A 17,557-nucleotide genomic window follows, 5' to 3' on the forward strand; every position below is an offset into this window, starting at 1 on the left:
AATATATGGACTCTGTGTGCACATGAAGCTTGCTGTCTGGACTCTGGAGTTAGAAGTTTGTGTAATTTTCATGTCACAAAATACTGTTCTTCTTTGATTCCTCATCCCCCTTCCTTCCCCCCCCCCCCAATCATTTAAAATGTCAACAGTGTTCTTACGTTGTGGCCACACAGAAACTGGTAGACAACCAGATTTAGGCCATGGGTCTGCATTTGCTGCTGCTGAGAGTCAAATGAGCATGAGTTTCGTGAGGTGGTGCTAGAGTGAGAATTTCTTTTCTAAATGGAACGAGGCCTGGGCAAGCCAGGACCCTTTTCTACTTCACCAGGCCAGTCTCCCTGGGGCTACCATCAACAAGAACCTCACACCGGACTTTTGCATCATCAGGATTCCATCTCATGATCCCTACTCTCAGAGGAAGAAGTCAAGGTCGTGCGTCACACCATTAGAAAACACTGAAGCCATACTCAATCCAAATCCAAAGTCAAGCGTCAGTTAGAGCGCCTCGTGTGGTAACAGCAGTTGTTTCCATGAAGAAAACGAGACCACTCGAAGCGAGGCTTAGCTGTGGTCCAACTTCCATGCGTGGCAGATCTGAATGCAGGACCAGCTCTACAACAACTGAGTACACAAACATGGGAACATCCTGAACATCTCCCCACCTCCTCCAATGTGTGTCGTCATGCATCACCTGTTTTCTCTAAGGTCTTTTCATCCTAGGTTCATCGGGCAAGTTGCCCTCAAATGTTTTAAGAAAGGAATTGGGTTTGAAGAGAAATCACCCCCTCAGTTACCCCAGTGATTCTTCTAGATTTTAAAGGGTTACACACCTGTAAGTGTTTTGGCTGGAGATCTCTTAGAAAAATACTGTTAAGATGGAATACAGAGTGACTTGTGGTAAAAGGGATACACAAGAGGGGGATGGGTCATTGTGAACATCTGGAATCTGTTTCCTCACAGGCCAAAGCAGAGTTCCAGACACTGGGATCATAGTGTTTTAAATGAATCTGATGCATAAAACAGGTGTAAAGTGAGCAAAACATACACCTTACCATGAGGAAACTCCTGTTCCTGTCACTTAAGGCAATTCAATCTTCTTTCTTTCCAGAATGGAATGAACAAAAATGTCACTAAGTGTCCAGCGCTTACACTTTTTTTTTTCATTTTATTTTTTAGACTTTGGCACATGACCAAGCAAGAGTAAATGCTTAAGTTATGCCTTGCATTGTGATATGTACCACTTTGGGGGAAGGGAGCAGGATGAGTTTTAAGCATTATGTGTTGCCCTGGAGCTAACGATAGGAAGAACCTGTGAAAGCAGGGACTTTGCCCTCCAGTGACCACCAGGCGCCAGAGAGTCTCACTGGCATGCTGGCATCTGCAGAATACCACCTGTTGGCTAAAGGGGTCACAGCCGTGTGTGTGTGTGTGTGTGAGAGAGAGAGAGAAAGAGAGAGAGAGACTGGGGGAGGGGAGCTTATGTAATATACTATGGATGAGTGTATGCTCTCAATTCTATCCGAAAGACTATGGGGAAAAAAGGAAGGAAATACATCAGAACATTACATGCAAGACTTACAGGTGATTTTTTTTTCCTTTTTGGAATTCTCCACTAAGTTTTTACAATGATAAAAACTTAGATTTCTACAATAATCTTTTTAACTTAAAAAAATCCTTCAAATTAGCCAGCGATCTCTCAATTATTTTCTCTTTGCTGACTCAAACCCATTTTTTGTTTCTTCTTTTAAAATTTTTATCAAAGGGCCTGGCGGCGTGGCCTAGCGGCTAAAGTCCTCGCCTTGAACGCACCGGGATCCCATATGAGCACCGGTTCTAGTCCCAGCAGCTCCACTTCCGATCCAGCTCCCTGCTTGTAGCCTGGGAAAGCAGTAGAGGACAGCCCAAAGCTTTGGGACCCTGTATCCACGTGGGAGACTCGGAAGAAGTTTCTGGTTCCCAGCTTTGTATCGGCACAGCACCAGCCGTTGTGTTCACTTGGGGAGTGAATCATCGGACGGAAGACCTTCCTCTCTGTCTCTCCTCTTCTCTGTATATCTGACTTTCCAATAAATAAATACATCTTTAAAAAAATAAAATAAAATAAAATTTTTTATCAAAAACGCAGATATACAGAGAGAAGAAGATCCTGAAAGAAAGATTGGTTCACTCCCTTAAGTGGCTGCAATGGCTTGAGTTGAGCTGATCTGAAACCAGGAACCAGGAGCTTCTTCCAGGTCTCCCACATGGGTGCAGGGTCCCAAGGGTTTGGACCATCCTCTACTATTTTCCCAGACCACAAGTAGGGAGCTGGAGGGGACATAGAATAGCCAGGACACAAACCAGTGCCTATATGAGATGCTGGTGTGTGCAAGGCAAGGATTTAGCCCCTGAGCCATCATGCCGGGCTCTTGCTTGCTTAATGTACCCCCAGAACTACTCGATGACAGGCTGATAAACTATTTCTGCCTTCTTCCGTCTTCCCCTCCTCTTCCTTTAGCATCCCCTCTCCTGTCTCCCCACTTTCTTCCTCTTCACTTTTATTGAGGTAAAGACACATAACAATGTTGATAGCTGTGACCATTTCACAGCGCTGAGTACACCCACAGTCTGTGCACCACCACCAGCCAGCCCCAGAATGCCATTCAGCTTCCTAAGTGTGATTCCACTCTTTTCTTTCATTGCAATATTATGTCTAAGGCTTGTTTTATTTGTTAGAGGGAGATTTGGATGGGGGTGATCACAGTACAACATTGTTCATAGCAGGGATAAATTCAAAAGCTTCAAATTTGAAGACGTGTCTAGATTTGAACCCTGGATTTTCTAATCATCTACTCTGTAACTTGGCCGTGTCTTGCCATAAGCTTCAGTTTCATAATCATTAAAGTAGGTATAAGATTATATCATGGGACAGTAGTGATTGTTGAATCATGAAATAACACATGCTGGGCCTACAATGCAGGCTCAATAGGCTAATGCTCCCCTTGCAAGCACCAGAATCCCATATAGACACCAGTTTATGTCCCAGCTGTTTCACTTCTCATGTGGCCAGGGAAAGCAGTAGAGGATGGCCCAAGTGCTTGGGACACAGTATCTATGTGGGAAACTAAGAAGCTCCTGGTTCCTGGCTTCGGATCCACTCAGTTCCGGCCATCATGGCCTATTTGGGCAGTGAATTAGTAGATGGAAGATCTTTCCCTCTCTCCTTCTCTCTATAACTCTGCCTTTTCAATAAAAATAAATAAATAAATCTTAAAAAAAAACACATGCTGACATTCTGTCGAATATACACTTCCTGGTCAAACGAGTAAGGGCACCATTAGCGTGACTAGTTCTGCTCATTTGGAAGCCAAAGGCTGTTGTCAGAACCTCAGCCAGCTGACACTCCAGTGGACAGTTCTTTCGTTTCAGGAAATATAATGCTTCCTATTTTTCAAAATGCTTTAGAATAATCTGAATGAACTACTCATCAGGAAAGATAAACTTGGTATCACTAGTTTTATTTCACATGTGAAGACAATGGAGGTATTATAATCTTATTTGATGCCTGGATTCAGAGCCAGATGGTCTTTGTTCACTCTCATCTCTTCTACCTGCTAGCTGTATGAACCTTGGGAGTTATTTATCCTCTCAGTGCCCCAATTTCGTTATCTGCAAACAGACAAAGAGGCATGACAATACCTACGTTTTTGTATTGTTTTAAGGTTTCCACGTTAAATCTTTAAAAGTATTGAGAACTGTGCCAGGGGCATAGCAAGCACTGCATGCTTCATTTTTAAAATAAAACATACTTTGGAGTTTGGAACCCAGCTGCTCCACTTCTGCTCCAGCCTCCTGCTAATGTACCTGAGAAAGCAGTGGCAGATAGCTCACATGCTAGGGCCACTGAGCACTGAGCATGTGCAAGACCCGAAGCAGCTCTAGGTTCCTGGCTTTGGATTGGCTCAGCCCAGGCCATTGTGGCCATCTGAGGAGTGAACTAGCAGATGGAAGATCTTTCTCTTTCTGTTTCTTCCTCCTCTCTGTATCTCTTTTCAATAAATTTAAAAAGTTGACCGGTAAAAGTTGTGCCTTGATGTATGTAATAGCACATGAGATTTATTTCAACATATGTGTGTAATATTCAACTCAGGACAAGCATTATCTATCTTCTCAAGTTTTAGTTTAATTTTGGTTAAACAACAGCAGCAGCAGCAGCAGTAACAACAATGACAACAACAACAAAACCCCCAAGACAACATGTTTTCACAAAAACACCTAACTACAGAAGAGGCTGGGCTCCCCAGTATTCATCCAGCCCCCTCTCCTTGCCTCGGGCTCCTTTATCCCAAGGTGATCCCTCCCAGAACTGCCGGGGTCAGCATCCTGGGCTAGGGGACCCAATCAGCTACAAAGCTGGATCACCATTTTACCACTTATAAAACCATAACGATATTTTTAAGCTGCAATAACTAATGTTTTAGGGAAAAATAATGCATTTTATTTTCCCCTACAAATAATGTATTTCATTAAATTTTGCTAAAATAATTTAGAGATTCTATTTTTATCCCCAATAATTTGAAATACAATTTGAAGTATGTTTAAATAAAAAACCGTTTCTGACTATATGTATATATATATATATGTATATTCACACACACGTTATGGTATATATAATAAAATAGGACAAGAATTCAGATGTCAAGCAGTGTCAGTGTCCTCTGGTGTGTCCTGGAAGCCACTTGCAGACCTGGGCTTCCCTGTTTCTCTGGCTAGGAGAAGACTAGCACAAGGATGGAGTACACCAAAGCAAACATCTCAGGAAGGTTTTCAACCAAAGATGTCTGAAATGTGGTAAATTGCCCAACTTCCTCATCTCTTGGTTGCCCAGGTTCTTCAACGTGCTCACCATAGTCTGTGGATTTCCCAGCAGGATATGCCCCATTTCCTACAGTGACAACTTCAATTCCTTTCCCTCCCTGTGCTTTTGGGGATTCCCTCTCAAATAAGGGAATTGCACCGAAATGAGGACCCATTTGGAAGTGAGTGACATTTTCAGAAGCTAACTTGTGCCCCTGCTTTTCTGTGACAGCTTTCACCCTAGAACATAAACTATTTTTCTTAGTCATCATTTTTTCCTCATTCTATGGGTATCTTCTATGCTACGCAGTACAATAGTGGCATGTCATGTTTTACTGCAATTTAAAAATAGGTATTACAAATGTTCTTGAAGTTTTGACTTATAAATTGCTGAAAAGGTTTACTAAGATATAAATACACACACTTGCCTCCATCACATTGTGAAGAATGACCTGCAGTTGACTTGGGCCAGGATGTTTGCACGTCCACTGACGGCACCAGATTCCTGCTCTCTTAAGTCATTTGAAGCATAACTGCTGGCAAGTGTGACACCTCTTCCTGCTTTTACCCACTTCTGACAGGCTCCAAGTTAAAGCAGTAGCATTGAGCGTCGGAATGACATCATTCTTTTGAAACTCATTCTGGGCTACCCTCCTGTGAAAGCAGCAGCCAGTGCTCAGTGATAGATCCCAGCTCTGTTGCCATTTCACTGCTCAGCTCCTGCACCCAGCAGTTCTCAGAACTGGTAACTTCACTTCTGAAACCTTGCCAACGTCACTGAAAGAGTCATATAGCCTAGCTTCTCATTCCGGCCTGTGATCCCCGATGCCACTGTTCACCTTTGTTTCAAAAGTCTCCCTCTCAAGGATGCTTCTGGGCCTGAGGCCTCTGAAAACACAAGAACTCAGACCTCACTCCAGGCCCCAGGCCCCAGGGACCTGCAGTGTGTGTGTGTGTGTGTGTGTGTGTGTGTGTACGTGCACGTGCGGAGGGGGGAAGGTAGGGGCTAAGGGATAGGAGAGTCACTGTGACAGATTCAAGCAAGAACAGGAATTTATACCTGTCTTGGAACACTGTTTTTGCTATAGCTGAAACAAGTGGAGAACAGACATTCTGATAATCTTCTTGGTTTTCTTTAATTCTAATACCAGGAAGTGCAGGTAGCCTGTTTAATTAAGAGACCATCATGCTAGGAAGCTGTATGGCACGGACACAGTTCCATCCCCAGGGGTTAGCACTGATGACCTTACGTAAGTTACCTGGCTCACTTCTCTTACGTGTAAAAGAGCAACGCTAGTAGTTCCACAGAATATTGTTGGGAGGACACAGTGGTCCCTGGCACATCAGATGGGGGAAGTGTGGCTGCAGGTTGCAGACTGCATGAAATTGTGAATGTAACACCCCTCACTTCTCTAGGAGCAGCAAGCAGATGTGACAGCAGCCCATGCGGAAAAGGGGCCTGGTTCTTAGAAAAACACTGGAATACTCACAGGTAAAAGATCAGGATGCAGGCAATTGACTTTCCAAAGCTTATTGAAAATCCTGGATCCACAATCTGCTTCTTGACTTCTCTGAAAAAAAGGTGGAAAAGAGAAAGCATGACCACCTCCCCATCAGGGCTCATGGTCTACGTCTGTGGCCCGAAGCTTACCACTGCCTTCCTCCTGCCGCAGGACCCTGCAAAGCCTCTGCAAACCTTGCCTATGGTTTCTGAATAGTGTCCTCCAGGCCAGCCCCCCGAAACCTCTTCACCATACTTGCAGCTTATGGAAGAATTTTGTGGACCATTTTATGTTTGCACATAATCTAGTTTTAATTAAACTAACCTCCAAAATAATCAAAGTGGCTTAAAAAGATTCCTGCTGAAACAAAACAGAGCATAAAGACTGTAGATGATACTGAAAGCACAAGCTTGAGAGAACAATAGGAATATATCAGAAGACACACCGCTCTTTCCTGGCATACACACCAATAAGAAAGGACACGTGAAATCAAATAAAAATAACATATTTCGTACGACAGAAGTGTTTGCTATTAATAGAGTAAATGTGCAAAATGATTTAAAATGCTTATTTTCCTTTCAACTATTTAAAATTTTAAGTTTCACAAACCCAGATGCTACAGTGATCATTTCCTTTGTGTGTGTGTGTGTGTGTGTGTGTGTGTGTGTGTGTGTGCATACGTGTGTGGGGAGGGTTGTTTTGTTTTGCTGAACTTTGAAAAGGTGCCCATATTCTGACTTTTTAACCTTAACTGTTCCAATCTATATCTCTTAAAAAAAAACGATTTACTTATTTTGATTGGGAAGGCAGATATACAGAGAGGAGAGACAGAGAGGAAGATCTTCCGTCCGATGATTCACTCCCCAAGTGAGCGCAACGGCCGATGCTATGCCGATCCGAAGCCAGGAGCCTCTTCCGGGTCTCCCACGCGGGTGCAGGGTCCCAAAGCTTTGGGCCGTCCTCGACTGCTTTCCCAGGCCACAGGCAGGGAGCTGGAAGGGAAGCGGGGCTGCCGGGATTAGAACTGGCGCCCATATGGGATCCTGGTGAGTTCAAGGCGAGGAGTTTAGCCACTAGGCCATGCCACCAGGCCCTGCATTATCTTTCAATCACAGTTTTTTAAAACATTTCTTTATTTTTATTGGAAATGCAGATGTACAGAGAGGAGGAGAGACAGAGAGGAAGATCTTCATCCAATGATTCACTCCCCAAGTGACCGCAACGGCCTGTGCTACATTGATCCGCAGCCAGGAGCCAGGAGCCAAAAGCCTGCTTCCTCCAGGTCTCCCAGGCGGGTGCAGGGTCCCAAGGCTTTGGGCCGTCCTCAACTGCTTTCCCGGACCACAAGCAGAGAGCTGGATGGGAATCGGGGCCACTGGGATTAGAACTGGTACCCATATGGGATCCCAGTGTGTTTTAGGTGAGGACTTTAGCTGCTAGGCTACCATGTCAGACCCAGTGTTTCAATCTATATTTCTAAGAACAAGAATAGTTTTCTGCATAATCCAATGTCACTATCACATTGAACAATTCTTCAATATAATCTAATACCTAATGCACAATCAAATTTTCCCCATTGTCCCAAAAATGTCTTCTGTAATCTCTTTTAAAAATTCAGGGTTATATGAGAGCATATATGTTGTATCCGGTGTTACAGTTCTAAATCTCCTTCAAAGTAGAGCAATAGTTCCCTACACTAAAGGGATGATATTGTTGGTAAATCGCAGCCAGTCCTCTTTCAGAATGTGTCTGAATGCAGGCTTTCTGTTTGCTCGGCTTGGTTTCAGGTTAAAGGTTTTTGGCAAGAACATTGCCTACAGTACGCTATGTTATTGTCATTGCATTATATCAGGATTGTCCCCATCTTGGTGATGCTGAGTTTGACTAGGGAAACGTGAATTTCATGAGCGCTTATCACTTTGGTTGTCATGGGACCTTTCTCTATTACAAAATACTAAGCATATTTAATGACTGCACTGGTATAAATATGAACTATATTATTTTTGGTTTTGACTTTTAGAAGATTTTTTTTCTGGGCCCCTAAGACTATTTTATGGCCCAGGCCTTGTGCTTAGCTTAGTCTAACCAATGAAGAAGTTGGCACTGGGTTTAATCACTTAATCCAGGTGTAAACTCCAGATGTTTGTATCACACAAGTATATTCTCTTTTTTGTATTTAGATTGTAATGTGTGATGAGGCTCTTTTGTGAATATCCTATTTGCCAAAACCTGTCCTTCAATGACTTTATCATTTTTATCAATTAGCTATTACATTGAAATTTACAAGTGGAGAGCTTATAATTCTAAGATTTCTGCATTAATTAGCTGTTTTTTTAAAGATTCAACGTATTTATGGATTAAGCCAATGATTTATCTATTATAACTATTGTAATTTAAATGCTTAATTATCTTAAATTTTACAAAGATCCTTCAATATAATTTCTTCTTTTTTGTTTTTTTTGTTTGTTTGTTTGTTTGTTTGTTTGTTTTTGCTATGAATCCCTTATATACTAAGCATAATGCTTCTCTCTGGCACAATAAGATGTTCAAGGTTCATTTTGAACATTTCCTATTCCAGATAAAAGGTGAACTATTTTTCCAAGGCCCTTGTCATCTCTTCTTTTTATTATTTTATAGGCATGAGGGGAAGGGAACAACAGCGGAGGGTTTGGTCCTCCAGCTGATGGCTGATTGACTCCCAGAACTGCCAGGACTGGGGCAGGCCAAAGCCAGAAACCCAAAGCTCCATCTGGGTCTCCGCTAAGTACCAACCTCCTTATGTTCTTGTAGTGAGAAATTTAGGATGCTTTTCAATGTACATATTAATACAGTAGTAGTGTATATAATGTATTAATTGACATACAGACAATATAGGCATATGTTCATTCTTTTTACTGAGTGGTACGTCTACAGTAAAGTGGGACCACAAATTTAGTGCAACATGTGCCATGTGAGTGGAATCAGGGGGTGTCTTTGCCCCATGCTTCAGGTTGGTAAACAGCTTCTTGGGATCATTTTGCTCATCATAATTTTTCATTATTGTTTTTCAATAGTTTTTACTCAGGTCTGTTACAATAGGGATCAAAGCAGTTACAACAGAGGAGAGACACTGAATTCAACTCCTTGTTTACCAACTTTACCACACTTAACCTGATATATACTTGCTCTTATTCATGTCAGTTTCACTGCACAGGATCTGGACAGGGAAATAAAGGCCACAGTGTTGCCAGTCCTGTCTGTGTCCAGCCACTCTATGTCTGTTCTGCTCCTGGCACCTGAAGAGCATGCTCACTGCATAGGGAGTCCATCTTTCTCCAAGACAGCCATTTCTTTCTTAAAACCCTGTTTGTGAAGTATCCTTGAAGAAAAGGAGACAGTGAATGAAGAATTTATATTTGAATGAATCTGTCTGCACTTAATAGTGGATGTTTATAGTCAGCTTGGAGAAGGTGTGTCAGAAGCAGTTGGAAAGAATAAGCCTGGTGAAGAGGAAGAGAAAATGTAGAGAGCCACAGTCGATAACAGTAACACGACTGATGGTGGAGCAAGAAGAAACCTATGATCCCATCTCTCCTGCCAAATGCACACTGCAACCATAATCCATGAGAAATCATCTGTGCAAATATGATTTGCTAATAAAATGAATCTCTGCTATTTTTACTTGCTAATAAATAAAGGGCACAGAGCACTTCCCTAAATGTGCTACTCCTTCCCCTCTCCCCCGAGCCACCACCAGCCTTACTCCAGCTTCCCCGGCTTAGACGCTGACAGATGACTATGTCTCCTGGGCAGAGCCCATTTACAATACAGTCACGCTGCTAAATGAGACTTCTGCTTCTGTCCACTCCTCCTCAACCCTCTGTCCTTTTTTTGCTCTCCTCCCCTCTCTTCTCCCTGCTTCCTTCTCCTCTCTTCTCATCTCTCCTCTCCTCCAATTTTGTTTCTCTTTCTCTCCACCCATTCCTCCATCCCACTGCTTCTACAGGGACTTTGCCCCCTTCCACTTGGGTTCTCCCTTGGCAATCTCTTTGACCCCAAGACCACATTTGAGTTCAAAGGAAACTAGAGCGTATGAGTAAGAGGCAAAAGAGAACACTGGCATGAACAGAAAAGATGGCAGTTGCTTGCTATATACTTAGATATAAGAGTGTCCTAAGTTCCCATTTTCGGAGCAGTAACTCAAAGATTCCACTCCTTGGGAGAGTAGTCATGTCACACCAGCTAATAGCTGCCTTGCATTTCTTCAGAAAAATGCTTGCTGTTATTCTCAGGGAAATAAAACCGATGGTCAAGAGTACGGTCAAACCTTACTAGGTAGGATGCTAATGTGAATGCGGACAATATGGCATTCAGTTCAGTGAGTGTGGCCGCACCTCAGTCTTCTCCATTTAGTTAGCATTTGTCTTGTAATGGAGGTTTAGCAATACTGTTTTCCAATATTTCCTATGGACTTCAGTAGGTGATCTTGGATAAATAAAAGTTAAATGCTGAATTATTAAAAATAAAAAAACTGCCCATATTTGAATAGATATAACTTTTTGTGGCCAAAGGCTTCCCACTCTGAGTGTGCCAGCTACTTCTACTTACCAAGATCTCTTGGAAACATTAAGGTTGTTAAAGGATTTTTTTTTTTTTACTTTTCCAATAGATGCATAAGAAACATGAAGTACATTTGCTCTTCAGAAGTGCGAAGTAACTAACTTGAACCCAGTACCACCGGAGAAGTCCATTTGTCAGGCTTTGCAAGGACGATTCATGCTTGTCAAGAATCAATTAGTATTTGCTGAGCCTCCGCTTTCAGATGAGGGGTATGCAGAACAAGGGACTTTGGCCAATTTTAGTGATACCAAAAGAACAGAAAAGGAACATCTAAGCATCTGAGCTCAAAAAAAAACTTGTAAGAATGGGGCATAGAAAAAATATGCCCTTATAAATCTGGCAAAAATTATCGATTGGAAACATGAAACAAGAAGAACTCTCACTGTCAGAAAGGTTGGAAGAAAACAGGAATAGGTAGGACTTAGATTGTCATAGTTAGGGTGGAATTTGGAAGGCCTGGAATCAGATGAATGGAGAGTTTGGCAAGAGGCATCAAGAAAGGAGGGAGGCAGGAAAGGAGCAGGGAATTCCGGAAGGGGGCGCAAGTAAGAGGTGACAGCCCATTCTTCCAGAAGACAGCGACCCTGGAACTAAATCTGGTGATAACTAAATGATTATCACATCTAATTTAATAGATAGGGTTCTTTTGTTGACAAAGAACAGCAGCCACTCAAACTGAAGTTCTCATACTATCTTCCATGATTTAAATGCTATGCCTTAATGACATTTTATACACCGGAACACAAGAATCCCCAAAGGATGGAAGTAAGCCATTTACTTCAGTTTTTGACCAACGAAGGAGTTAATCCTTTATGTGGAGACTTTATGGTACTTATAACTGTTATCTGCCAAGAAATGCAGATAGAAATCATAATTACCATTTATCTGTAACAATGTACTAGCAGTATTTTTAGTTGTATGCATCTTTTGTCAAGGTGTTCATTTAAAAATACTTTCAATTAGGGCCCAGCATGGTAGCCTAGTGGTTAAAGTCCTCACTTTGCACTCACCAGCATCCCATATGGGCACCAGTTCGTGTCCCGCCAGCCCTGTTTCCCATCAGGCTCACTGCAGGTGGCCTGGGAAAGCAGTCGAGGACGGCCCAAAGCCTTGGGACCCTGCACCTGCGTGGGAGACCTGGAGGAAGTTGCTGGCTCCTGCTTTCGGATCACTGCAGCACTGGCCATTGTTGTCAATCAGGCAGTGAATCATTGGATGGAAGATCTTTCTGTCTCTCCTCTCTATCTGACTTTCCAATAAAAAAATAAATCTTTAAAAGAATACTTTGAATTAAAAACATCAATTTGTTGCCTTCATTCGTCTAAGATTTATTACTTTTTTTTTTTTAATTTGAAAGTCAGGTTTTGCAGAGAGGAAGAGTGCTAGAGAAGGTCCTGTATCCACTGGCTCACCGCCAAAATGGCCACAAGAGCTGGAGCTGAGCTGATCCGAAGCCAGCAGCAGGAGCTCTTCCAGGTCTCCCACATGGGTGCAGGGTCCCAAGGCTTTGGGCAGCCCTTGACCGTTTTCTCATGCCATAAGCAGAGAGCTGAATAGGAAGTAGAATAGTTCGGGCTTGAACGATTGCCCATATGTGTTGCTGGCACAACAGGGCAGAGGATTACCTTGCTGTGACACTGTGTCCCCCTCGCCCCCAGCTTCATTCCAAGCTAGGAATAAAAATGATTGAGGGGCTGATGCTGTGGCATAGTGGGTTGAGCCTCTGCCTGCCATGCTGGCATGCTGTATAGATATCTGTTCGAGTCCCAGCTGCTCTGCTGATGATCCATTTCCATGCTGATGTGCCTGGAGCGTAGAGGGGACATGGGCAATGGAGAATTACCCAGGTCCTTAGGCCCCTGCACCCATGTGGAAGACCCAGAGGAAACTGCAGGGCCTGGCTTCGGATTGGCCCAGCTCTGTGCACTGTGACCTTTTGTGAAGAGGGCCAGTGAATGGAAGAAATCTCTCTGTCTCTCCTCTTCTCTCTGTGAATCTGTACTTCAAGAACTTTTTGAAATGACTAATAGAGAAAAAAGTAGAGGAAAATAGAACTTTCCTGGAAATTCTTATGATTTTCCTAATTGCTTCAAGAGAAAGCAAACCCAAATACACTTAAGTAGGACTGTAGTGTTGTTCAGGAGTGGTCAATAAGGAATAACCTCTTCTCTGCCTCAGAACAGCAAGTACATGAAAGAAATTATGGCAACAAAGAGAATGACTCTCAGGGCCCAGTTCAGCTTTGAAGCTGTGGGCATTCTCTCTTGGGCAGTTCCTGCCCACCGAGTCAGCCAGGGAGTGACTCAGTCACACTATTGTTGACGCAGCACTAGCCAAAAACTAAGTCAGGTGGCATGATACGATCTTGTGCACCCAAGGGATTTCTGTTCCATTGGCCCATCTTTGCTCTTCCCACTGGGCTGGTGTAGAGGGACCAGCTGTCCTTCATTGCTGAGAGTGAGGGTTTTCTGGGGATTCAGAGCTTTCACTGCTAAAATCTGAGCATTTCCAGGCAAACTAGGGTGGCTGGTGATCCAGGTGATTGTATGGCTTGGCAAGTCTGCACGGAATCTGGAGAGCTGCCTCTGGCTGATCCTGCTTCCTGGCCTTTCTTCCTTCACCAGCAGAGCACACAGCCCAAGACAGGGACACAGGCAGTTCACAAAACAAGAAGGGCCCTAATATTTCAAGAGGAGCCAAGATTGAGAGAATGCTGGGACCTAAATGAGAGAGTGACAATTACAGGGCTCCTGCTGGGTAGAACTTTTCAGTGGACCATTTGTTTTGCATTCTCCCAAAGAGATAAGAGGTATATTAAAAGGACTGGATGACTTAGGCTTCCTGTACTGTATTTGTATTTTTTAAAAATTTGTATTAACAGTAAATACTTGCAGATTTTTCTGGGTTGCAATGAAATACTTCAACAGAAACACAGCATAGGTCAGTTATACAGGCAATTAGCTTTTTCATTTCCTGAGTCGCGGGTTGTGGCTCCCCTGCTGTGCCACTTCCCTTCACTCAGCTGTTTGGCTCCCACCATCCAACCTCCCGCATCCCTTTCCCCTCCCTACCCTTACAATCACTATTCTAGAAACATAGTGACTATACACACCTGTGCACCACCCCCGCCCCCGCACACGCACCTAGGCTATCTGCCTACCTGTGTAAAGCAGCAGTGTATGGCCCACGCGATTAGCACATGCTACCAACTTGAGCAGCCGGGAAGAAGCTCCTGCCTTCCGGCTTTGGCCTGGCCCAGTGCTGGCTGTTGTCATCTGGGAAGTGAACCTGCAGATGGAAGATCTGTGTGTCTCTTCCTCTCTATCTGTAGCTCTGCCCTTCAAATAAAGAAAGAAATATTCCTAAAAATTAAATCCTGACACTGGCAGCAAAATATACGGAACTGAATTATATCTGAATGCTTAAGATAAAGATTTTTCCACAAAAAGCCCAAATTTTCTTGTCCATTTCCCTCTTTAAACAGCAACATATGTTTTGCTATTAATTTCCATAATTTAAGAAGAAAAATTAAAGCAGCTTTAGCTTTTCTGAGAAGCGTTCTTAAAATCAAAAGATATTGTGAATTAAACAACATGGTGACTATGGTTAATAACAATGTATTACATTCTTGAAAGTTACTGAGAGGATTTTTAAGTGTTCTCACCACACAAAAAATAGTAACTTTGTATGTAAGGTAGTGCATATGCTGATTAACCCAATCTAGCCATTCTACAGTATATACCTATTTGAAAGCATCATGTTGCGAACAATACATATAATTTTTGTCGATTCAAAGAACACACTTAAAAACCTCTGAACTGTTGAGGAAAGACAAGTGAGCATGAGCAGAATGCTGTTGGAGACGGGCAGGTACCCCGGAGCCTCAGCTGCGTGAGAGCAGCAGCGTGCACCTGCGCACAATGGGAGGAGGCCCTCTCGCAGGACAGTTTGAGCACAGGTCTGTGCTTTCAGGAACCTGAGAGTGAGCACTTCCGAATGCTACTCCCCACTTGGCTGACCTGCCTCATTCTAGTCCTAGTCCTGATTTCCATAATCATATTAGGACTTATGCAGAATATTCCTTCTTTCCTTCTCCAGGTACAAAGCCATCGTCCGGCCAATGGACATCCAGGCACCTCATGCCCTGATGAAGATCTGTCTCAAAGCCGCCTTCATATGGGTGGTGTCCATGCTGCTGGCCATCCCGGAGGCTGTGTTTTCTGACCTTCATCCGTTCCATGAGGAAAGCACCAACCAGACCTTCATTAGCTGTGCCCCGTACCCACACTCTAATCAACTGCACCCCAAAATCCACTCCATGGCTTCTTTCCTGGTCTTCTACATCATCCCACTTTCAATCATCTCCATCTACTACTACTTCATTGCCAAAAATTTGATCCAGAGTGCTTACAATCTTCCCGTGGAAGGGAATATCCATGTCAAGAAGCAGGTGGGTGCTTAGGGTTGAATAATTTCCTTCCTCAGGATTTGGTGCCTTGCATTTCTGTTGGATTCCACTGGCAAGTTCAGTATTTAGGTGCTCCACTACTTGATTCTGCAAGTGAAGAGGGGAGGGGAACCATGGCCGTGTACTAACTGGAAACACCTAGCTATGGCAGCCTGGGCATTCAGATGTTCTTTATAATCTTACTCTCGGGTGTGAGAGTGAATGAGTGAGTGAGAGAGAGAGAGAGAGAGAGAGAGAGAAAGAGAGAGAGGAAGGTGTAAGGTCTGGAGTTGCCAGCATGTAGAATGCTCTCTATAAATGTCAGGCCCCCTGGTTCCCTTCTTCAACTCCCTGTAAGTCCCCCACAATTTCATCCTGGACATACAAATGGCAGAAACTGGCAGCTTCAGCTAATCACATCTTCGCTAGTTCTTGTTGTCTAGCCCAGATTAGAATATGTGGTATGATGGGAAAGGCAGCAGGACTCTCCGTTGCGGTGAAGCCTCCACTTCTCTGGAACCCGTCCAATGAGAACTTAAAAACTTGAGTTCTTCTTTTCAACCTCCATCATTGGCGAAGAGTGGCACTTCTCAGCAATACTGCCTCCCTCGTTGAAGGACTCTGTTTAAGGAGAGACATGTCTCCCCTTCAGCTAACAGAAGGAATTGGGAGCCGAAGAAGATGCTTAGCCTGTTTCTTCTAAGAACCTTTCTACATAATACAGCCTAGAAGTAACTTTTGATGAAAATGTAATAATAATAATATTAATAATAAGTTGTCCTACTTTGGCCAATGAAGTAAAACCAAGCTGGCTGCTATGTTGAGTAATAGTGGGAATGAGCAAGTCTTTTTTTTTTATTGCATTTCATTTTATAGCATCATTTCATAGGCTCTGATGTTTCCCCATCCCCCCCCTGTACCCTTCCCCCATGGTGGATTGCTCCACCTTACTGCAGTATTACAGTGGAATGAGCAAGTCTTAACTGTGCAACAGAGAAAGCCTTGAAGTTGCCTGGCTGATAAACTGCACCCATACTCTCCCGAGGAAAGAGTTTACTTGCTGGAATTTCCTTGTGCAATCCATTCAAGCATGTAATCAGCTTTGTTTAAAGACCTGTTCTCAGCAGCATATTCTTTTTTTTCTGAAGATTTATTTTTATTATATTTTATTGGAAAGGCAGATATACAGAGAGGAGAGACGGAGAGGAAGATCTTCCGTCCGATGATTCACTCCCCAAGTGAGCACAACGGGCCGATGCTATGCCGGTCCAAAGCCAGGAGCCTCTTCCAGGTCTCCCATGTGGGTGCAGGGTCCCAAAGCTTTGGGCCGTCCTCCACTGCTTTCCCAGGCCACAGGCAGGGAGCTGGAAGGGAAGTGGGGCTGCTGGGATAGAACCAGCGTCCATATGGGATCCCGGGCGTGCAAGGCGAGGACCTTAACCACTGCGCCACTGCGCCGGGCCCTCAGCAGCATATTCTAACTCTATTTTACCCCATAGGTTTTTCCTTCCTGGTCATTCACCTTCGTGTTCTTCACTCTTTTTTTTTCTTTTGTCTTTTTCTGTCTGGTTCCATTGCTTCTCTCTCATTTTACTACCATATCCTGTCCTTTCTTATTGAACCTTTTCTATGGTGTTGTGAACTCAACTATTTTCCTAATTGGTTTTTCAGTCTGACTCTTTCTCTCTCTGCCTTCTATCATGTCATTCCTTGGTCCTCTATCTCACTCCATGTTCCTCTCTTCCTAGATGGAATCCCGGAAGCGACTTGCCAAGACAGTCCTGGTGTTTGTAGGGCTCTTTGCCTTCTGCTGGCTCCCCAACCACGTCATCTACCTGTATCGCTCCTACCATTATTCCAAGGTGGACACGTCCATGCTGCACTATGTCACCAGTATCTGTGCCCGTCTCCTGGCCTTTACCAATTCTTGTGTGAACCCCTTTGCCCTCTACCTACTAAGCAAGAGTTTCAGGAAGCAATTCAATACCCAACTCCTCTGCTGCCGGCCTGGCCTGATGACCCGAGCCCACAGCACTGGCAGAAGCACCACCTGCATGACCTCCTTCAAGAGTACCAACCCCTCGGTGGCTACCTTCAGCCTCATCAATGGAAACATCTGCCATGAAAGGTATGTTTACTCCTGATTTTGCCCGATGGTCAGTCAGGAATCCTC

General features: G+C 43.7%; 1 protein-coding gene across 1 annotated transcript in view; it reads left to right on the forward strand.

The window, feature by feature from the left end:
• Positions 1 to 17,540, forward strand: part of GRPR (gastrin releasing peptide receptor) — a 39,100-nt gene extending 21,560 nt beyond the window's left edge. The window contains exons 3-4 of the mRNA XM_041001238.1: positions 15,036 to 15,387; positions 17,133 to 17,540. Of these exons, the coding sequence (XP_040857172.1) occupies positions 15,036 to 15,387; positions 17,133 to 17,528 (748 nt within the window). The 3' untranslated portion in view covers positions 17,529 to 17,540. The remainder of the gene's footprint in view (positions 1 to 15,035; positions 15,388 to 17,132) is intronic.
• Positions 17,541 to 17,557: the final 17 nt, after the last annotated feature.

The sequence above is a fragment of the Ochotona curzoniae genome, unplaced genomic scaffold (assembly GCF_017591425.1).
Source record: "Ochotona curzoniae isolate NIBS_2020 unplaced genomic scaffold, NIBS_Ocur_1.0 contig_1274, whole genome shotgun sequence".
In the NCBI taxonomy this organism is placed as follows: Eukaryota; Metazoa; Chordata; class Mammalia; order Lagomorpha; family Ochotonidae; genus Ochotona; species Ochotona curzoniae.